The 23,487-nt window shown below is 42.8% G+C and overlaps 1 protein-coding gene across 1 annotated transcript in view; it reads right to left on the bottom strand.

The window, feature by feature from the left end:
• The window catches only part of LMBR1 (limb development membrane protein 1), a 171,244-nt gene that overhangs the window by 19,539 nt on the left and 128,218 nt on the right, over positions 1 to 23,487 (bottom strand). Inside the window, exons 10-13 of the mRNA XM_068235872.1 lie at positions 10,858 to 10,938; positions 5,819 to 5,895; positions 5,637 to 5,714; positions 362 to 435 (exon numbers count right to left, since the gene is read on the bottom strand). Coding sequence (XP_068091973.1) covers positions 362 to 435; positions 5,637 to 5,714; positions 5,819 to 5,895; positions 10,858 to 10,938 — 310 coding nt within the window. The remainder of the gene's footprint in view (positions 1 to 361; positions 436 to 5,636; positions 5,715 to 5,818; positions 5,896 to 10,857; positions 10,939 to 23,487) is intronic.

The raw sequence follows: 23,487 nt of genomic DNA, 5'->3' as shown, positions 1-23,487 counted from the left end.
GGCTGTGCGCATCCTCGTTCACGTCGCTGGGAGCACACTGCGCAGTCGCTGTTGAGATTTTCTCGTGCTGCGCAGGACACTTCTGGCTACGGGAATGAGGATGAGGATACACGTGGCCAGGGTGCAGTGGAGGTCAACTTAGAAGTTGGCTTCCACTACGAGAAGAAAAGTGAGCTGCGGCGGGGGAACGGAGGATCGGTAATGTCACGTCACAGGCAGGCTGCAGGGGGCTGGCAGAAGCCCCAGGTAAGTGAAACTTTTTTTTTTTTATTTTAGGACGTTTTAGTTGCACTTTAAACAGGCTTCTGAACTAGTCTTACACCACAAGCAAAAAATATTAAAGTAAGCATGCAAAGGATACAAAATTAATATGATTTCTAATGCAGCTCCAGCAAATCCAAAAGTGAACAGTGATGCATTTCCAATGCCTGGACCCTAAAAAAAGAAAGAACAGGTGTCAGGATTTATAAACAAAATGGTAAAATATAATTTGTACCGTAAATACATTCCCTAATACAATACTTTCTAAAACACCCCCCGGAAAAAACAGGACCAAAACATCTGATCTTTATATGCTTTTGGGAGATTATAGCCAGAGGATTAGCACTGCCAATTAAAAGGCAGTAATATTTTCTCTGTAAGCATTACTTCTCCAACAGACAAAGAAAGACAACAAAAGAAAAAGTAGTGGCCAATGAATTAGGTTGTCAGAACCAGAACGTGTCAGCTGCCACAGTAACTTATCTAACACGATGTTCTTCATCACTACCCCAGTTCAGGACTGCCACACCACTTCCCATTTATATGTGTCAGGCCCCACCCTCCTCCCGCATGATGCTCAGTAGGGATGCAAATGTATGTTAATTTTTATACAAATATATGCAGCTTGAAAATGGACCAACCAATTTAAACCTGGGTGGGACTTCATTGGTCCATTTTCAAGCTGCATATATTTGCATAAAATCGGAAGAATTTGCATATCATTGATCATCCCGAATGTTCAGCCAATTATTAGGATGCCTTATTTATAAAGAAAAAAAGCAATTTGCTAACAGATCACCACTTTTTTTTGTTCTTCAGTTTTGAAAAAAATCAAACCGTCGCTTTCAACACATCATATTAATAAAAGGGTGACCAGATACAGTGGCCAAGTCTATCGTAAAGGACAACTTAAGTGAGAAGCATATGGAGGTTACCAGTTTTATTCCCTTTTAACCAGTTTACCCCCAAGTGGTTTTTACCCTAACGGACCAGAGCAAATTTCAACTGTCAGTGCTCCTCCCTTTAATTCCCTAATAACTTTATTACTACTTATCACAACAAAATGATCCATACCTCGTTTTTTTCACCACCAATTAGGCTTTCTGCGGGTAGTATATTTTGCTAAGAATTTATTCTAAATGCGTTTTAACGGGAAAAATAAGAAAATAATGGAAAAAAATCATTTCTCGTTTTCGGTCATAGTTTTAAAATTAAACGTTCTCCTGTTATTAATTCCGACACATTGTGTTTGCCCAGTTGTCCCAATTATTAAACCGTTTAAATTATGTCTCTATCACAATGTATGGCGACAATATATTATTTTGAAATATAGGTGTTCTTTTTCTGTTGTTTTGTCCGGTCCATAATGACAAGCCCCTATGTAGTAAAGTTATAGTAATATTCCCACAGAAAATATAAAAGCTGAGTCCCTAAAACAACTATTTATGCATTTTATTTTAAAAACGGATTTTTTTTTTTACAAGTGGTTTTTTTTTTATTTGGGGGGGGGGGGGGGGGCCCTTTGGAATAAAATTAATAACTTACAAGGGTAAGTGTATGTATGTGCATGTATGTGTGATTTACTTTTTGGCCCCAAGATGGCGCTAGTGAACACATTCCCATTTCATACAAAGCGGGTTTTTTTTTTACATTTTGTTGCACTGTGACCGCTTCCTGTTTTATGAATGGAGGTGGCCGCTGATCGCGGTCTCGTCCATTCATTCCAGGCATTGCGATTGGGTAGAGAACTGCTCTGTCCTCCTCCCCAATCGCGGAACACGGATACCCGACGGGGAAGCGGTGGTGGGAGTGGTGCGCACATGCGCGGAGCGGCGGGAGCGAGCGACTTACTGTTGCCTTTAACAGGGTAAACCAGGACGTTTTAATAAGTCAGTTTGCCATTAATAGGATAAACAAAGCAAGTTGCTTGGCAGCCCTGGTTCTCTATTTAGGTGCAGTAGTATCTGAATAACTAACACAAGAAACAAAGCATGCAGCTAAATCTTGCCAGATCTGATAATAATGTCAGAAACACCTGATCTGCTGCATGCTTGTTCAGGGTCTATGGCTAAAGTATCAGAGGCAGAGGATTAGCAGGACTGCCAGGCAATGTGCATTGTTTAAAGGGAAATAAATATGGCAGCCTCCATATCCCTTGTCCTTTACCCACTTCACTACTGAGGGGTTTTCCCCTTCTGTACCAGTGCAATTTTCATCTTTCATCGCTTCTTGCATTCAATCGCCTCTAACTTTATTACTACTTATCACAATGAAACAATCTATATCTGTCATGTGTATTTTTTGAAAAACAAAATTATTCCTGTTTATGGGACGAGTTTAGCATGCATATCTAAACAACCGAATGATATAGATCATAAGCGTGAGGAACAATGTCTGCTGTCTCCTGTATGACCTTCAGCAACTGATTAATATTAACCGCCCCCAATCCTAAAGATGTTAATATTTACAGAAGATGTAAGGTAGGATGCATCAAACAACAGTAAGAAAAAATTCCCAGTGAAGTTGAATACAGAGCATGCAGTCATGCCAGATACATTATATTCTTAGAATTGCCTAATGATTCTAGCTGCGCATAAATCAATTCCTCCTCAGGATGAGATCAGAGCGTTGGCCTCCATCCAGGGCTGTGTGACTCGCAGACATCCACCACAGCCGTTGTACAGGTATCATCATCAAAACATCTAGGACAGGTTCTGAAGGAGAATGTACCACTCATGCCAGAAATCACAGAGGCAGACAACAGCTTGTTTCATGAGCTTGTTTCTTACACCTGTGCATCCTCTGATAAAACCAGCCAGCAGAAGCTCAATGGCAATTGTCTCACAAAGTAAAGAAATTCAATTCCCTCCATTCGTCAGAGGTTTAGTGGGGCAGCTTGTCAGACAGGCCATTTGTAGTAAAATGTGGGCAAACCGAGAACTGTTGGAAATGTGGGCATGAGCCTACCATCTACAGAGGTCTTAAGTCACAGATTTGTGTGGAAACATGTAGCCTGAATTTGAACTTTCCCGGTTTTTGTTTCCCGAGAAAATTCAATGTTCCAACAACTGGGAAGAGTCAAAAATTCTCTTGAAGTGTAACTGTCGGGCATAAAATCAATTCTTTATTTTTATCTGGTAAACAAGTAATAAGGATGCTAACCAGGAAATCCAAAAGTTAAAAATAACTTTTTTTTCTTCAACATAAAACATTCCCCAGTTTCCCTGGCTCTTATTTGGTACATCTGCCACACAAAGGAAGTTGCAGGGCATGCTGGGTTTTCTTTATTTTCTTATTTACTTTCTCCTCAGACTTCACTAATACAACCTGATTGGCTGAAGCCTCTTTCCCTCCAGTTTTCCCCTCCCACACTTCTGTTCCTGTCTGATAGGCCAATATTTATCAATGCGCTTTCTACTGCAGAGCTGGGTGGCAGTGTCTGAAGACTGAGAGGAGGGCAGGCAATGATACACAGACAGAGTAAGGGAGGAAGTTATGTCAGGATTGGCTTCAAGATAGACACAGACAAAATGGCAAATCCTTAGGGCCCGTTCAGATCACAAATGCGGATGGCCATGCGTGCGGAACGCGTGCGGACCGCAACGCGTACGAACGCATGGCCATCCGCGTTTGTGTGCGTTGTGTGGCTGATCCCATCACTGAAAAGTAAATGGGACAGCCACGCGTTTTAGCAAAATCTGCGTGCAGCATGCGTTCCCGGACCGCACAGGTCCGGAACGCATGCAGTGTGAACATCAGACATTGCACTCTATGCAATGTCTGATGTCGTGCGTATCGGCCACCTGCACGCGTTTCCAAAACGCGGCTGGAAACGCGTGCAGTGTGAACGGGCCCTAAGAAGGATTTTCTCTTTTTTTTACTTTAGAACAATCACTAAAATAAAAATGTGGACACTGCAGTACATATGTTATATAAGTAGAGCAAGTATTTATCTACTTCTATATGTGGTACTTTTTCTGAGATAGTATGGCTGACAGCTCCACTTTAAAGAGCACCACCGGTAAAAAAATGACAGAACCTGCCATAGCAGGCTCTGTCTTAATGACGATGGATTGGTGGGAGGGTCTCAGGCTTAAATACTTACCTGATCTGACGTCATCGTGTCACAGGTGATGCTCTCACCCCCCTTCCTCGGGAAGCCAGGTTTCCAAAGCCTAGCCTCAGGAGAAAAAGTTAATTGCATATGGGCCATTGTGCAGTACAGTCTGGCCCTTATTTAATTCCCTTTTTCTCCTAGGAGACAATTTTCAGTTTAAAATAACTTTACTGCACTCTGCTATTCAAAATGCATTAAAAAGTAGAAGGGAAAAAAATACTGTCAAAATAATTGAGCGTTTTCTTGCTTTCTGGTGGCTTAACATGCATTTTATTGAGAAGGTGTGAAAATATCACCTAGGAGAAAACTGGTCCTCACTTTTTATCTTTTTCTCCTAGATGATATTTTTCTGACCTCATCAATAAAATGCCTTTCAGGCCACCAGCAAGTATAAAATCCCTTTGAATAAAAGAAAAAGATTGGCACTAGATGCTGCTGGAGGGTCATTGGCAAGCCTGGATTATGTACCATAAATCATGTGCTCCCCAGAAAGACAGTTTCAATATGCTTGTAAAAGGAGAGGTTGAGGCACTGAGAAATGCAACAGTACCTCAAATCACAGAACACAGACATGGTTATTTAGCGGTGGGGGTGAAGAGAGCCCGACAGCCGTTTCGCTTAAAAAAAGCAAACCGCCTGTCAGGCTCTCTTCACCCCCACTGCTATATCACCATGTCTGTGTTCTGTGATTTTAAAGTACTGTTGCATTTCACAGTGCCACTCTCTTACAAGCATAGGCAAGCAAGAAAATACCTTTTTTGTACTATTTCAATAGCAAAGTGCTTTAAAAAAGTTATTTTAAACAGAAGATGAAAAATTATGAATGAAAACTTAGGAGAAAAAGTGAACTTCAAAAAAATGTGATCAGCACCCACGGTTTCAAGATGGAAACAAATTGGAGTGCTACGACCATCCGCCCTTGAGTACCTCTTGGACGGTTCCAGCGGAACTCAGCCCCATAAAACGTCCATCTACTTCTATGGATTTTAAACTTTTTTGAATAAAAGAGCTATGTTTTAATTTAAAAGAGCTATTTTTTTGGAGGTGCTGACCAACTTTTTGGGAGAAAAAGTGAACTGGATGAGGGTTTCTGTGCCTCCGATACACTTTAAACATCTGTATAAATAAGCCAAAGTGGGTGATGTACGATTACAGACTCAAGGGTTTCTATCCCGCACATCCATTTAGCTGTATGGGAACTTTGCCAGCCAATAAAAAAAATATAGATCACTATGGCATCACAGATTTACCAATGTACCTTTGAACCTTTTGGCATCGCTGACTCGTCCACCAGCAATCGCAGAATATTAAGGGTCACCAGAACAACTGAAAAGGACTAAAAAAAAAGGCCAAAAGAAAACAACAATTTTAAAAGTCAACAGTGTATGGGTCAATCGTAGCACAAAGAAAAAAAGCAGCGAATGCAGCAGATCTCATTACCGTTGCAGCAAGGAGCAAAATCATCACTGCTGGATAGACCAGGTTTCTCTCCCAGGCAGAGGCTTTCTTGCGTCTTTCTGTTAAGGACAAAGCAAATGAAGAGAGTGTAAAAAATAATTTAAAAGAAGACATACGTGTATAGAAGGCATCCAAAAAAAAAAAAAAACCCGCGCTCGACTCCTGGTTTCAGACAGTTCCACCAATCTTGGCTATCTTTGTGTTCCTAATGCACGGCTCCGCTCCGCTTTCTAGGGTGTGTACAACTTTAAAACAAAAACGGAGCGCTCCATAGTGCATTATCATAAAAACTGTTTATTTTGCAATTAAAAGTTATACTCACAATGTATGTGAAATGAAATCGCTCATCAGCGGCAAGCCCTTCCGCTTAACTCCCCAGGAACTTTGGCTCTCGTACTGTGGCCAGCAGTGCGGTCCGGTGGTGTCCATAGCTCGTCTCTGGGAGGGTGGGCGTAGCTTACTGTGGACGTGCTTGTAGCGTCATTACGCGTTTCGGCGCTCTGCGCCTTTGTCAGATCGAAGGCGCAGAGTGCCGAAACGCGTAATGACGCTACAAGCAGGTCCACAGTAAGCCACGCCCACGAGCCAAAGTTCCTGGGGAGGAAGGGCTTGCCGCTGATAAGCGATTTCATTTCACATACATTGTAAGTATAACTTTTAATTGCGAAATAAACAGTTTTTATGATAATGCACTATGGAGCACTCCATGTTTTTGTTTTAAAGGTGTATAGAAGGCAGTGGGCTAATGGGGAATAAAAGTGCAATGCACTATTTTGCAATAGCATATAAAAAATGTATTCCCATGCACCATTGCCAACAACCTGAATAATGAGAGAAAAAAATTGGCTCTTTGGTGCATGAGAATATCAAAACACCATTTATTAATAAATGTCAAAAAATCCTATAACCATACAAAAGTAATATCCACAACACAAACACCAACACAGAGTAAAATGCACTGTGCCACTATAAAGCCAAAAAAGCAACCGGGGCTGCAGGCTCATATATACAGTGGGGTGCGAAAGTTTGGGCAACCTTGTTAATAGTCATGAATTTCCTGTATAAATTGTTGGTTGTTACGATAAAAAAGGTCAGTTAAATACCGCATATCATATAAGAGACACACACAGTGATATTTGAGAAGTGAAATTAAGTTATTGGATTTACAGAAAGTGTGCAATAATTGTTTAATCAAAATAAGACAGGTGCATAAATTTGGGCACCACAAAAAAATAAATATTTAGTAGATCCTCCTTTTGCAGAAATTACAGCCTCTAAATGCTTCCTGTAGGTTCCAATGAGAGTCTGGTTTCTGGTTGAAGGTATTTTGGACCAATCCTCTTTACAAAACATCTCTAGTTCATTCAGGTTTGATGGCTTCCGAGCATGGACAGCTCGCTTTATCTCATACCACATATAATTTCAATTATATGCAGGTCTGGGGACTGAGATGGCCATTCCAGAATGTTGTACTTGTTCCTCTGCATGAATGCCTTAGTGGATTTTGAGCAGTGTTTAGGGTCGTTGTTGAAAGCTTCAGCCCCAGCGCAGCTTCAGCTTTGTCACCGATTGCTGGACATTGGTCTCGGGAATCTGCTTATACTGAGTGTAATCCATGTGTCTCTCTACTTTGCCAAGATTCACAGTCCCTGCACTAGCCCCACAGCATGATGGAACCACTACCATATTTTACTGTAGGTAGCGGGTGTTTTTCTTGGAATACTGTGTTATTTTTCCTCCATTCATAACACCCCTTGTTATGCCCAAATAACTCCATTTTAGTTTCAGCAGTCCACAGCACCTTATTCCAAAATGAAGCTGGCTTGTCCAAATGTGCTTTAGCATACCTCAAGCGGCTCTGTTTGTGCTGTGGGCAGAGAAAAGACTTTCTCTGCATCACTCTTGCATACAGCATCTCCTTGTGTGAAGTGCGTCAAATGGTTGAATGATGCACAGTGACTCCATCTGCAGCAAAATTATGTTGTAGGTCTTTGGTGCTGGTGTGTGGACTGACCGACTGTTTTCACCATTCGTCGCTTCTGTCTATCCGAGATTTTTCTTGGTCTGCCACTTCGAGCCTTAAAGCGGACCCAAACCAAACATTTTTTTAATTAAAAATATTTAGTTGCACCACTCTGACACATACAAAGATAAATAAACACTCCTTCAAACCTATGATCATTTCAGTGCATGCTTTTCACCCTTCTCTTTTCATAGCTAGGATTATACTGGGGGCAGCCATTAGCAATTCCTCCATTGCCAGACACCACCTACTCCACCAGTTTGCCGGAAAAATCCCGGCAATTTGAAAGGAAGGGAGGGGTTCCTCAAATAAATGTAAAATATTTTATATTTGTCATCATGCAGATGAAAAAAGGCTGCTATTTATTATTATAATTTAGAAAATAGATTTTATTTCTGAAATCTTGTATTTTTAATTTGGGTCCACTTTAACTTGAACTGATCCTGTGGTCTTCCATTTCCTCAATATGTTCCTAACTGTGGACACAGACAACTGAAATCTCTGAGATAGCTTTCTGTATCCTTCCCCTAAACCATGATGGTGAACAATCTTTGTCTTCAGGTCATTTGAGAGTTGTTCTGAGAACCCCATGTTGCTACTCTTCAGAGAAAATTATAAAAGAGGAGGGAAACTTGCAATTGACCCCCTTTAAATATTCTGTCTCGTAATTGGATTCACCTGTGTATGTAGGTCAATGGTCACTGAGCTGACCAAGCCAATTTGAGTTAAATAATTACTTCTTGTTATGATCACTTATGCAGCATGTACTGCTGGCTGCAGTTTTTGATTTCTTTGCGTGCATTTGCTCGCATAGTTTTGCTTGCGCTCACACCGACTGTTGATTCCTTCGGCAGTCGCTCTGAAGTTAATGACAGTTTAAGATACTTTTGTGAAAGCAAACATTGTCTGTTGCAATGGAGCTGCAATCCCTTTCAGGCAGGCTGCATATCTTTGTCTGCCCTTTCCTGCTGTCAGCCTGTGAGTGATTATCATTCACCTGTGTGGGAATCTGCATGTCTGCTCCCATTGGATGACCTCAGTTATAAAGAACTGCTTCCTGCAGTGCTCCATGGGCTATCATAGTTCCAGCATAAGCCTGTCTTGCTGTTACTCTGGCCCCAGACCGGGTTTCTAGTTCTAGTGTTATCCCGTGTGGACTGCACTGACTCCTGCGCAGGAGTCAGTGAGTCCTTCTAGTCCTGTTCCTGTTAATCAGTATTTGTTACTTTGTTAGTCTTGCATCATATATTGGTTAATCGCCGATATATATACGCATACTAGCGCGTTTGTTATTTTCCTTGTATTCGTGTTACGTTAATACATCAGTGTCGCTGATATATAATTACTCGCACTGTTTATATCCAGTTTTCAGTCAGTCAGTTTCCAGCACGTTTCGGTAGGTTGCGCTTATCGTGATCACCCGTGCTTAGTTAATTCAGTCCTGTTCCTGTTACCTTGCGAGGATTGCGTTCACTTCTGCGTAGAAGTAGCGAATCCTTCCTAGTCCTGTTCCTGTTACCTTGCGTGCATTGCGCTCACTTCTGCGTAGAAGTAGCAAATCCTTCCTAGTCCAGTTACTGTTACCTTGCGTGGATTGCGCTCACTTCTGTGTAGAAGTAGTGAATCCTTCCTAGTCCTGTTCCTTGTATTGCTCCGGTTCCTAGCCAGTGTTCCTTGCTTAGGTTATATATCGGTTCATCGCTGATATATACATATGTTAGTCAGTCGTTTGCAGTTTCGTTGATAGCTGTAATTTTAATACGCTAGGAATATCATATCCATTGTATATTAAGTATTGTTTGTGGTTGCTCGGATCTACGCCTGCTCTGTGCGCCACATCTCCTACGGGAGTCAGTCCTCTCCTCCACTACAACTGGGGATATCCTGGTTCCTTGTGCTTGCGTGTGTGTTTCCTTCACGTCAGGTTATGCATTTCGTGCTGACTGTGGAGAATATACCACCGAGCATAACAGTTCTAAAGGTTTTGGAATCAATAAAATGACAACAGTGCCCATATTTATGCACCTGCCTAATTTTATTTAAACAATTATTGTGCACTTTCTGTAACTCCAATAAACTTCATTTCACTTGTCAAATATCACTGTGTGTATATCTTATATGATATATTTAACTGACAATTTTTATCATAACAATCAATGATTTATACAGGAAGATCATGGCAATTAACAAGGTTGCCCAAACTTTTGCACCCCACTGTATATCTTGGAAGTCCAAGCCCTACTAAAGGGTCTTTAGTAAGGCTTGGACTTCCAAGATAGATATGGGGACTGCAGCCCTAGTTGCTTATTTGGCTTTATAGTGGCACAGTACTTTTTACTCTGTGTTGGTGTTTGTGTTGTGGATATTACTTGTGTGTGGTTATAGGATTTTTTTGACATTTATTAATAAATGTTGTCTTGATATTCTCATGTACCAAAGAGCCAGTTTTGTTCTATTTTTTTCTCAAAAAATAGTTTAAGAAGCTCCACCAAATACCAATAGCCTTGTGGAAATAAATGGTAAAATATTTTGTAGTGTATGGAAAAAACAAAAACAAAACCGCACACCTCTGGCCCCTTCCTTTACCGCTCACTTTCTCTGCCCCCTTGCTGGTCTTTCCCCCTTTTCCTTTTGGCCGTCTCATTTGCTTTCTATGCATCTTGCCATCTCTATTTCTGGCTTGTCTCTTTCCCCCTCTCTACCTCATGCCCATTTTTTCTTTCACTCTTTACCTCTTATGTCCAATCTTACTTTCTATGTAATTTAAGGGACTACCTACAATATCCATTCAAAATATATTCACTCAGTTTACCCTTCCAAAAACGATCAAAGGGGAAAAAGAAACCCACCATCATTAGTGGGTACCATAATAACTGTGGAAAAGGCAGGAAGAGAAAGGAAGAGAGATCCGTCGATCAATGACATGGAAAGGTCACATTTAACATGAACCAGGGAACCAGAGTCAACCCAATATCGAACAAGAGTTCACATCACCCACCTAGTTTTGACTTCATTGCCTTTGCATTCATCAGGTCAAGCTCAATCTTTTTCATGTTGTTCTCTGTAGCACACTTGACTCCTGTTAACCACAAAAGGTATTCATATAAGTACACAGTACATTAAATAAAAAGGCAGGTACTAAGTTCACACAACTTGAGTCCATTGGCTTAAATTGCTACTCAGCTAAAACTAATTTACATGTCACCATGACTTCAGTGTCCCCCTCTGCGCCACCCCTGACACACTGACTGACACACACACACACACACACACACACACACACACACACACACACACTGCTACCCCCATGCCCCTGCACCATTAGTTTACTACAGCAAAATTTTATTAATTAAAACAGTTAAAAAAACAGGTTCTGTTTAGTTATTGAGAAAATGTATTTAAAAAAATAAATAGTCTTTTAAAATTATATTTTTTTACTGGTTTCTACGGACTCAAATTTTACGTTTTCAGGCTGTTTGTAAGGTTGGGTCGTTCATAATTGGGTGTTCTTAAGTTGTGGACTACCTGTAGAAGCTTGTAGTGACAACTTGTCTAGCTATAAAAAAAATACTGCAGTGGTGTAAGTGGTTAAGCCTGGTTTGCTTCTACAAAACCATAGTGTGGAAATCACAGAGCCACTGACGAGATTTTCTATACATCCTCCTTTTACCAGAAGGAAGTCAATTCTCACTGGCACAGGTGTACCAGAGCTGTTCTCTCTCAAACAAGTGCCTACTGCTCCGTGTCATAACAGTCTAGCCAACAGATCAAGATGGCAGACGCGGCTTGTATGGACTAGTTCTATAAATTGATGGATTCTCTGTGCAAACCACAAAAGCAGCTCATTTAAGGTCAATTTAACTGTATTATTCTGTTTTTCTTCCAGCCCCAACATTGGGTTTCAGTACCTCAAAGGAAACTGTAAGAGTATCTATTTGCATTCCCTTCAGGTGATTGGCATCTGTACACCAATTAGTTTGAAATTACACTGTTACTAGCATGCAATAAAAACAGCACCTTTCATCTTTGTTAACTTTGCACAGATACCGTCTAACCCAATAACTTTGATCAAATACGGATTTTTTGATCCTGCCCCACCCGTCTCTGTAGATTTTGGAAAACTAATAGCTGTGGGCACTTTTTTTTATTTAATATTAAAAAAAACACCTAATGCTTTATTCTATTCATTGAAAAGCTGATGGTGTAGGTGAAATTTAAGCTGTTGTAAGGCTTCCTTCTGCAATCTTGCTTTTTGGGGGAGTTGTACTGGCAAATCCAAACGCTGGATTGTGCTTGTGAAGAGAAAGCCAATGTATGGATGCAGGGCAAGATGGCTCATAATTATACATTTTGTTACACAGCCCTTCTGAAACTTCCTATGTATAATTTGAGTGTAATTAGATATTAAGGAATGTGCTCGGGTTAATCAAAAGGCAAAATGTCAGATTTGTGTACGAGAGAAGCGCCAACATTCCTAATGTTTTACAGCATTGATTCATAATCATTTTCAGTACAGTGAGTTAAGGGGGAGTTCCAGCTCACTTCAGCTTGTGTGCAAGATTGCGAGCCACTCAAACATCTAACAACTACCACATTACAGAAACACATTTAGCACTTGAAGAGTAACGTTACCAAAATTCTGACCTATATGCAATTAACCCTCCTGAGCGTTATGCCGCTCAGGAGGTTTTGTTACTTTGTGCCCCAGGATGAATTAATTTGCTGTAATGGCTGCAAAACCTTTAGCTAGCACTAGGCTAGCTAGTACAACTGTCCGGCACCCCCCAATCCAGGCAGCTTATACATTACCCAGCCTAGCTCGAGCGATCGGCGCAGCCTCCACGGACAGCTCCAGTCTCATGCCGACGTCATGCGCAAACCCGATCCTCCCCATAGAGAGACTGAGCTGTGTGGGGAGGCTGCGCGATCGCTGGATTCAGGCTGGGTAATGTATAAATGGGGGATCGGTGGGGGGGAAAATCGCAGGGGATTGGGGGGTGCCGGACACTTGTACTAGCTAGCCTAGTACTAGCTAAAGGTTTTGCAGCCATTGTAGCAAATTAATTCATCCTGGGGCACTCCTGAGGACGGAGAGCGGTATGCCCGACACAGTGGCTGGCATACCGCTAAGGAGGTTAACTTTTTCTCCTGAGTTTTCTCCTAGGAGATCATTTTTCATCTTCCATTTAGAATAATTTTTTAGCACTTTGCAATGGAGAAAGTATCAAAAAGTGGGTGAAAAAGTAGTATCCAAATTATTTTGAGTATTGTTTTCCTAGTACTAGTTTTGAAATATTACAGAAAACTTAAGAGAAATGGTTAATTGCACATGGGCCATAGTGTTTGTGGGGGGTGAAATAAGACACTGCAAATAAAGAAGTTAGAAGATACATCAAGAAATATTGATCGTCGTTGTGTAATTTGTAAATGTGGTTTGATCCTCCATGCGTCTGCAGGTCAGCATGATTACAGCTGACCGGCATGGGGAAAAATTGGACAGCAGCAACTGCCCTCATCTATAAACACACCCATATACATTTCATTTCCAGCTATTTAATTTATCCAATTACTTTTGAGCCACTGAAATGAAGGGATTGTGTTTTTATACAATCGTTTTGTTCACCACTATAAATAACAAAGAGACTTTACTCAAAGATCAGTTGCAATGTACAAGAAGGCCATATTTATTCAAATTAGTGTGTACACCAATCAAAAACATAAAACCATTTAAAAACCTCACGCAGAGCACTCTGAAATTAGGACTTGTCCCTCACAACACATTCCCATAAAACACTCATTCAAGGTACTATTACCAAGCTCATCAGATCTGCATTTTCAGAGTGGGGGAAAGAGAGGACAGTCTACAGACACTTCATAAGCCTCAATCAGTGTCGCTAGTCTTGTACTCAGGCACCCTTTGCTAACCTATGCAGCAGTATATCTTCGCCTCTCACCGAGGCAACAACAACCAGCCATTCACTTACAGGTCAGGTGTCAGTGCAGTGCAAGTGTCCGCTGGATCTCCCGCTTGTCAAGCTGGGACTTCACAGGTTTTTTTTTTTTTTGCATGTACGCCTAATTGGGACCCACTGTGGGCTTAGTCACACCAGATCGCTCTGTGGAATTGCAGAGTGTAGCCCCGCCCACCTGCGCATTGCACCTGCTCCTTGCAAGTTTTGTTCACCCCACTGATCAAAAGCTGAACGTTTGCACTTCAATTTCATTGTTGTTTCCTGTAAAAATCATTGTGGAAATGATGTGCAGAACCAAAATTTGAAAAAAAGTTGTCTGTCCAAATATTTATGGATCTAACTACCTTATATGCCCGTGGGACAGAGGACGGCGTGGGAAGCCTCATTAGGATCCGGAGGCTTCCCCCACCCGAGGTGAGTACCCCCCCAGGGGATGTTTTTGATGTTACAGAGTCTCTTTAATGACTGAACTGCATACAGTATTGCAGCCATTAACCCCTCCTGTCTCTTAAAGAGACTCTGAAGCGAGAATAAATCTCGCTTCAGAGCTCATAGTTAGCAGGGGCATGTGTGCCCCTGCTAAAACGCCGCTATCCCGCGGCTAAACGGGGGTCCCTTCACCCCCAAACCCCCCCCCTGCAAAATCAACGACCAACTTGGTCGTAAATTTTGCTCTTCCTAGAGGCAGGGCTAACGGCTGCAGCCCTGCCTCTCAGCGAATCTATCAGACGCGCTTTGCCGCCTCTCCCCGCCCCTCTCAGTAAAGGAAGACTGAGGGGGGGGGGGGGGGGAGGTGCGCGTCTGATAGACGCGCGGGAGGCAGGGCTGCGGCGGTTAGCCCTGCCCCAATGCGGAAGCGCTCTCTTTAATGACTGAACTGCATACAGTATTGCAGCCATTAATCCCTCCTGTCTCTTAAAGAAACTCTGAAGCGAGAATAAATCTTGCTTCAGACCTCAGATAGCAGGGGCATGGGTGCCCCTGCTAAACCTCCGCTATCGCGCTGCTAAACGGGGGTCCCTTCACCCCCAAATCCCCCTCCGTGCAGCGCATCCCCTCTTCCGCATAGAGGCAGGGCTAACCGCCGCAGCCCTGCCCCACGCACGTCTGTCAGCGCGTATCTCCGCCTCTCCCCCGCCCCTCTCAGTCTTCCTTCACTAAGAGGGGCGGGGGAGAGGCGGCGATGCGCCGCTGATAGAGGCGACTGGAGGCAGGGCTGCAGCCGTTAGCCCTGCCTCCAGGAAGAAATAAATCACGACCAAGTCTACGACCAAGTCTTGCGGCGGTGGGTTTGGGGGTGAAGGGACCCCCGTTTAGCCGCGGGATAGCGGCGGTTTAGCAGGGGCACACATGCACACATAACTATGAGCTCTGAAGCGAGATTTATTCTCACTTCAGAGTCTCTTTAAGCCCCATACACATGCTAGATTAAAGTTGGCTGAGGTGCTGATAACGATAATCTGGCCTGTGTACAATTGTCCTTGATCGCCAGTTGGATCAACTCAGCCGAGCGACGGTCTATACCAGTCACCTCGACTCACTCCACGCACTGTGTGACATGTCTGCACCGCTCCAGCAGGTTACGCTATAGTCAGACTGGGTCTCGACTAAACAGAAATGGTCACTTGCTTACCTGAATCGTTTCAGGCAGAAAAAAAAAGTAAACACGGCCCAGGGTCACATGGATGGCTGTTACCTTTGATGTAGGATTTAAGCTTTTGACCAAGGTTTGAATCCTGGCTCAAGCCAGTACCTAAAACATTAAGGAGTCTTTGGGAAAGGCTCCATAATGATCCTGGTGTCATGCCTCAGCAAGTGGTTGCCTATGGCAACCCACCAGCCCAGGATTCTGACTATGGAACGGTTTTACCTTCAGACCTTCCTGCGCCATCTAGTGGCTGGAATGTGCCATGCATCGCTGTTTGCATGTGAGCTCACTTTCTGGACTAGATTTTAGGCCTGGTGCACACCAAAACCCGCTAGCAGATCCGCAAAATGCTAGCAGATTTTGAAACTTTTTTGTTATTTTTCTGTAGCGTTTCAGCTAGCATTTTGCGGTTTTGTGAAGCATTTTTGGTGTAGTAGATTTCAGATATAGTTACAGTAAAGCTGTTACTGAACAACTTCTGTAACAAAAACGCCTGCAAAACCGCTCTGAACTGCCATTTTTCAGAGCGGTTTGCGTTTTTCCTATACTTAACATTGAGGCAGAAACGCATCCACAATCCAAAAAATGCCTCACCCTGGGAGTATGCGTTTCTGCAAAACGCCTCCCGCTCTGGTGTGAACCACCCCATTGAGATACATTGACCAAGCGGATCCGCAGCCGCAAGCAGCTGCAGAAACGCTGATAAAGCCGCTCGGTGTGCACCAGCCCTTAAAAAGCCTTCCTTGTTTCATGCTCGTCATCTGAACATTAGGTTTCCTGTGTCCTGAAAGATTTAGACCTTTATGAACGGATATCCTGGCTTTGATCCTTGGCAATACCTTGACTACACGTTTGTCCTACCTCCCTGTACCTCACCTGTTTCGGACTGATTCCCTGTTAACGAACTGCCGGCTTATCCCTGACTAGATCTACTGTCTGTTGTACCTGTACCTCGCATTGGATTATCCAGTTGCACTCAGCAGTAGCCTTTGGGCGCACCCACCTGGTCTCCATGGCTGCGCCCATCTGGCCACAGAGAGGATTGACGCTCCCCAGGTATGTGAAACCTGGTTGCCCGTGTGGCCCGCCCTATGTCGCTGCAGCCCTGGAGCGTTTTGAGTCCGCCAGGAAAAAAGTGGGATATAAATGTTTTGCGTCTTGTTTCATCTTATTTGTATGTCTGCCACTGTACATCCACACATTTATCTCATGTCAAGTTACACTTAAAGGGGAACTGAAGTAAGAGGTATACGGAGGCTGTCATTTATTTCCTTTTAATCAATACCAGTTGCCTGGCAGCCCTGCTGGTCTATTTCTCTGCAGTAGTATCTGAATAACACCAGAAACAAGCATGCAGCTGGTCTTGTCAGATCTGACTTTAAAGTCTGAAACGCCTGATCTGCTGCATGCTTGTTCAGGGGCTATGGCTAATAGTATTAGAGGCAGCCTTCATATACCTCTGTCTTCAGTTCCTCTTTAAGGTACACTTTAAATAAGGGTCTGCTGGACATGTAAGGCCCGGTTCACATTAGCGGTTGTTTGCCAAACGGACCGGATGACCTGACCGGATCTGGACCGGATCCGGATCGGAACCGTACGGTTCTGATCCGGATCCGATCCGGATCCGGTCAGGTTGCATCAGGTGTCCATCAGGATGCGATCCGGATCCGTTTGGCAAAAGTTACGTTAAAAACAAAAAAAATGTTGGGGTCTGGGAGGTCAGCAGAAGGGGGACCTGTGGAATCAGGCCCTCTGCTGTTTAGCACTCACCTCCACCTCCGACATGCTGCCAACATCTCCGGATCCGGATCCAGCTGTGCTGCTCCACTCCAAAATGCTTGCCCATGTGTCCCCATCCAATATCACCGCAACAATCCCCATAGGAAGTGGGGTAGAACATCCGGATTTCTCAGCCAGTGTGTTGTGCGCTCTCCGGTTCCCATTGGTTTGTATTGGCCGGATGGTGCAGTCCGGCTCCGCCCCGGATACGGCTGCCGGAGGAGCCGGATGAAAAAATAGCGCATGTTGGAACGGAGGCCGGAGTCCGGATCCGGCCCAGATCCGGTCCGGCACCGGTTCGGCAGAACGGACGCATGTGAACGGACGCATAGGCTTTCATTGCTATGCCGTGCGTCCGTTCCGTCCGTTCTGCAAGCGGTGCGGCTCCGGCACGGCGATTCCGGAGGGCCACCGCAAGTGTGAACCGGGCCTAACACTAATAGCAACAGAAAGTTACTAAACTGTAATAAAAAAAACCAACAGGTTCAGGGAAGTAAAATCAAGTTTGATCAGCTGCTGTAACTTGCTCTATTAACATACGAGTGCCAGAGACATGGCGGCATGTTCCTTTGATTAATACATCTGCTGATGAAGGGACTGGCGAGCTTTGCTGAGCACCAAGTAAGAGACAAACACTAATCCTTCAGTGAATTCAGAACAAAGTAGTAATATGCCAGCCTGGAGAACTTACAGCTTTGTAGTGAGGAAATTGGATTAAGAGTGATTACTGCACCTATACCGTCCTGAGAAGCTAATTTCTCATACATATAAAATGGTATTCAGGAAGTCTAGACATTCCACTGGGAACCCAACCATCTTCCTTTCAGGAATAAGTTTGTCTTTCTACTTAGAAGAGCAAATCTAAATTTCAGCAGAAGCAGGTGATGAAAGAACTTATCTTTTCATACTTCCCTATCTGATATCGCTTTTAAGGTGTCGATACATGTAGTGATGTATCGACCAAGAGAGATCTCTCTCTGATTGGAGTTAGATCTGTTGCCTGCCCATTTACTGCAGGCCAATTATTTCTCATGAATAGGCTTTGTGAGATTTTAATGCACGGGCACATGAACATTTGAGGAACAGCGGCCGTGGATTCCGCCACGGTCATCGCCCATTCCGATATCGCATGCCATTACCGCCATGTACCAGATGACTACATCAGCCAGAGTTTCTCCCGCTTGAGCGATATATTCGATGATGGGGCACAGATTTTCATCTGATTCGATAAAATGATTAAATCGGATGGTTGATCGGGCCGCAAAATCCCGAGATGTATGGCCACCTTCACCAGACACCTTGAAACCTGGTTGCCATGACGATTTTTTGCACAAGTAGTTATCACAGGGCTTACCCATTATAAGAAAAGCATAAAAAGTTGCGATCCAGGGTTGCCAAATTATTTAAATACGAACACCTTTAAGTTATGCAGGTTCTAGGGCTACTTACACATAACCAGTGCCTAAACTGCATCTAACTAGCCACAATATCTCTAGAATTCATGTGTCAAGCGATGAATTGGCAACTGTGATCTGTATAAAGGTGGCTGCACATGTTACAATTTTTCTGTTCAATTTTACAACAAATTCAATGAAAATGATCGGTTATACAGAAAAATCTAAAGTTTCTTTTAATTTGACTGAGCAGTCTAAAGGGATGTCATATTTTTCTTGATTTTTTGAGATTGGATGTGTTGGAAAATTTAGACCAACTTTACCAAGACTTGCATGATGTGTGGTATTGTCAAATTGTATTCAACCTGAATAAATTGTATGCATCTATTCAGTACATTCCAAACTTTATTGTTTGTATAAAACAACAAAAAGGAAAGAATTGTTAAAGTGTGTGTATATGTAGATGAAAAAATGGAAATAATATGGTAATGAGAAAATGTATATATGGAAAAGTGATTGCTAGGCAGAATAATAAGAATATGAACTGTATTGTACTTGGTAATTTATTTTCATTAAAGTGTAACTGTTGGGCATAAAAATCAAAAATCAATTCTTTAATTTTTATCTGGTAAACCAGTTATAAGGATGCTAACCAGCGAATCCAAAAGTTAAAAATCACTATTGCTTTTATTGTTGGTAAATGATCATTCCCCAGTTTACCTGACTCATTGTACATTAGCGCACAAAGGAAGTTACAGGGCATGCTGGGTTGTCTTTTTTTGCTTCTCTACTTCCTCCTCAGCCTCCTCCCCCCCCCCCCGTTTTCCCCTCCCACACCTCTGTTCCTCTCGGATTGGCCAATATTTATCATGTTGAGACAATGCACTTTCTATTGCAGAGCTGGGTGGGAGTGCCTGAAAACAGGGAGGAGGGCGGGCAATGCGTACACAAGCAGCCAGAGGAGAGTAGGGAAGGAAATGACATCAGGACTAGCTTCAAAATAGACACAGTTAAAATGGAGGATCCTAAGAAGTCCTTTTTTTACTATAGAAAAATCACTAAAACAAAACGTGGACAGTGCAATACATATATTATGTAAGTAGAGCAAGTATTTATCTACTTATATATGTGTTTTTTTTCCTGAGATAATATGGCTGACAGCTCCTCTTTAAATTAGCAATGTGGTGTTCAGCATTAATTGTAATGCTATAAGTGGAAAAGTGGACACCCACGTAAAGAGATCCAAATTTGATGACAACAATCAGTTCTACAAAAAAAATCTAGGTTTTGTTCTCTTTATTCAAGCGAGAAATCTGATCATATTTTCTGTTTTTATGAAAGTCTATCAGGACTGGCTGATTAGCCTGATCGATTTTTCAGACAACTGAACAGTTTACAAATGTCAATTTCTTGCTTTATAGACAATTTTTTTCATAATTGGGGAAGAATTGAACACACTTGAGTGATACATTGGTCAGATTTTTCAAATGCTACAATCAAAAAAAAAAAAAAAAAAAAAAAAAAATTGATTATAGTTCTTACACAGAAACAAGAACAACAGCAGGTAACTGAAATTTATTTGGTTCTCTATAGTTTACTGCATTCTACACTGTTGCTTCTCCTTGTATTGTAAGGAAATGAGAGGAACCATCACTTTCAGTGTCTCTGGTGCTTTATGGTGTCCTCTATAGAAGTCACAAGAATGTAGTGGTGTTGCCTGTTAGGCACGTGAGCACTGTGTCAGAAGGCTGTTTTGCACTTCTTGTGCCTTCTCACAGTATAGACTAGGGGCTTGATTCACTAAACCGTGATGACTGATATCACAGTCGCACTAGCGTTTTGCACGCGTTCTAACAGCGTAACATTTTGCACGCACAAACGTGAGTTTTTGTGTGAAAACGCGACAGTTTCCGCACAAAAATTTGTGATTGCGCCCGAAAAATACGTTACGCACGTTATAACGAGCACAAAAGCACGACCGTGATATCAGTTATCACGGTTTAGTGAATCAAGCCCTATGAGTGACCGGGTGGACAGTAGCACGTGCGTCATCATGCTTGACTACGTCCTGGTATGGAACGGTGCGAAGTAGGGACCAAAAGGTACTGCTGCTGCTTAAAGGGAAGGTCCAAGCAAAATAAAAAAATGAGTTTCACTTACCTGGGGCTTCTACCAGCCCCATGCAGCCATCCTGTGCCCTCGTAGTCACTCACTGCTGCTCCAGTCCCCCGCTGGCAGCTTTCCGACCTCGGAGGTCGGCGGGCCGCATTGCGTACGTTTTTACGCATTCCCACTAGTGCAGGAACATTAACACAAACGTTTTTACGCATTACTGGTTCAATGCGTAAAAATTTACGCATTGAACCAGTAACGCGTAAAAACGTATGTGTTAATGTTCTTAACTAGCGGGAATGCGTAAAAACGTACGCAATGCGGCCCGCCGACCTCCGAGGTCGGAAAGCTGCCAGCTGGGGACTGGAGCAGCAGTGAGTGACTACGAGGGCACAGGATGGCTGCATGGGGCTGGTAGAAGCCCCAGGTAAGTAAAACAAATTTTTTTATTTTGCTTGAACCTTCCCTTTAAGGGAGAGGAAAGTTCCCCATCTTGTGGTGCATCAGGGGTAAGATAGCTAGCTTTTCTGCATTGCAGCTAGACCGGGCTTATTGCTTCTGGTCGAGGTCCCACTTTCTTGTAAAACATCAAATTAAGATATGCATATATCTAAATTTGCATAATTTCTTCCTTCGTCAAGTCGAAAGCTTTCTTCTTGCATGAAAAAGGACTGAGGCGTTGGTGGTACGCCTGATCAGTCACAAACTGGAATGGAAAAAGAAGAAATAGAATATGATACAGCAAAAGTTTAGAGCAAGAAATTCAATGCAGCATTAAGGATTTACTGGCCAGGATTCTGCATACGTACAGTTTGTATTGAAGGGCATCTGAAGTCAAAAATTCACTTCAGGTTTTATACATACCCATTTAGCGGGAAGGTTCTGGATTCCAAAGAGCCTTCCCGATCCCCAGTTCTTCTAGGTTTTTGCCACTCCTCGTGCAGACATCCGAATTACTCATGTTCCCATGTAGTAAAGACATGGACATCCGGGCTGTGCATGTCCCAATCTGAGCTCACTCAGAACTCAGTGCCGCAAGTAGTTTTGAAGGCTGTATGAGGATTGCCTAAGAACTAGAACAAGAGTAGCTTTCACCCAGAGTTGGCTCAAGAACAACAGGACAGACTGAGGGCCAGCAGTGTCTGGGTAGTGTACTGAGGCTCTGCCGCTGACATAAGAGACCTGGGTTCAACTCTCAGCTCTTCCTATTCAGTAAGCCATCGCATATTCAGTAAAGAGTTCTTGGGCAAGACTCCATAACACTGCTACTGCCTCCTGAGTATGCTCTACCGGGAGTTCAGAATTATTAGGCAAGTTGTATTTTTGAGGAATAATTTTATTATTGACCAACAACCATGTTCTCAATGAACCCAAAAAAAACTCAATATCAAAGCTGAATATTTTTGAAAGTAGTTTTTAGTTTGTTTTTAGTTTTAGCTATTTTAGGGGGATATCTGTGTGTGCAGGTGACTATTACTGTGCATAATTATTAGGCAACTTAACAAAAAACAAATATATACCCATTTCAATTATTTATTTTTACCAGTGAAACCAACAGAACATCTCAACATTCACAAATATACATTTCTGACATTCAAAAACAAAACAAAAACAAATCAGTGACCAATATAGCCACCTTTTTTTTTGCAAGGACACTCAAAAGCCTGCCATCCATGGATTCTGTCAGTGTTTTGATCTGTTCACCATCAACATTGTGTGCAGCAGCAACCACAGCCTCCCAGACACTGTTCAGAGAGGTGTACTATTTCCCCTCCTTGTAAATCTCACATTTTATGATGGACCACGGGTTCTCAATGGGGTTCAGATCAGGTGAACAAGCAGGCCATGTCATTAGTTTTTCTTCTTTTATATCCTTTGTTGCCAGCCACGCTGTGGAGTACTTGGACGCGTGTGATGGAGCATTGTCCTGCATGAAAATCATGTTTTTCTTGAAGGATGCAGACTTCTTCATGTACCACTGCTTGAAGAAGGTGTCTTCCAGAAACTGGCAGTAGGACTGGGAGTTGAGCTTGACTCCATCCTCAACCCGAAAAGGCCCCACAAGCTCATCTTTGATGATACCAGCCCAAACCAGTACTCCACCTCCATCTTGCTGACGTCTGAGTCAGACTGGAGCGCTCTGCCCTTTACCAATCCAGCCACGGGCCCATCCATCTGGCCCATCAAGACTCACTCATTTCATCAGTCCATAAAACCTTAGAAAAATCAGTCTTGAGATATTTCTTGGCCCAGTCTTGATGTTTCAGCTTGTATGTCTTGTTTAGTGGTGGTCGTCTTTCAGCCTTTCTTACCTTGACCATGTCTCTGAGTATTGCACACCTTGTGCTTTTGGGCACTCCAGTGATGTTGCAGCTCTGAAATATGGCCAAACTGGTGGCAAGTGGCATCTTGGCAGCTGCACGCTTGACTTTTCTCAGTTCATGGGCAGTTATTTTGCGCCTTGGCTTTTCCACACGCTTCTTGCGACCCCGTTGACTATTTTGAATGAACTGCTTGATTGTTCGATGATCACGCTTCAGAAGCTTCACAATTTTAAGAGTGCTGCATCCCTCTGCAAGATATCTCACCATTTTTGACTTTTCTGAGCCCGTCAAGTCCTTCTTTTGACCCATTTTGCCAAAGGAAAGGAAGTTGCCTAATAATTATGCACACCTGATATAGGGTGTTGATGTCATTAGACCACACCCCTTCTCATTACAGAG

This window comes from Hyperolius riggenbachi, chromosome 5, assembly GCF_040937935.1.
Source record: "Hyperolius riggenbachi isolate aHypRig1 chromosome 5, aHypRig1.pri, whole genome shotgun sequence".
Classification (NCBI taxonomy): Eukaryota; Metazoa; Chordata; class Amphibia; order Anura; family Hyperoliidae; genus Hyperolius; species Hyperolius riggenbachi.
The sequence above is the reverse complement of the archived record's forward strand: the minus strand, read 5'-3'. Positions and strand labels throughout refer to the sequence as shown.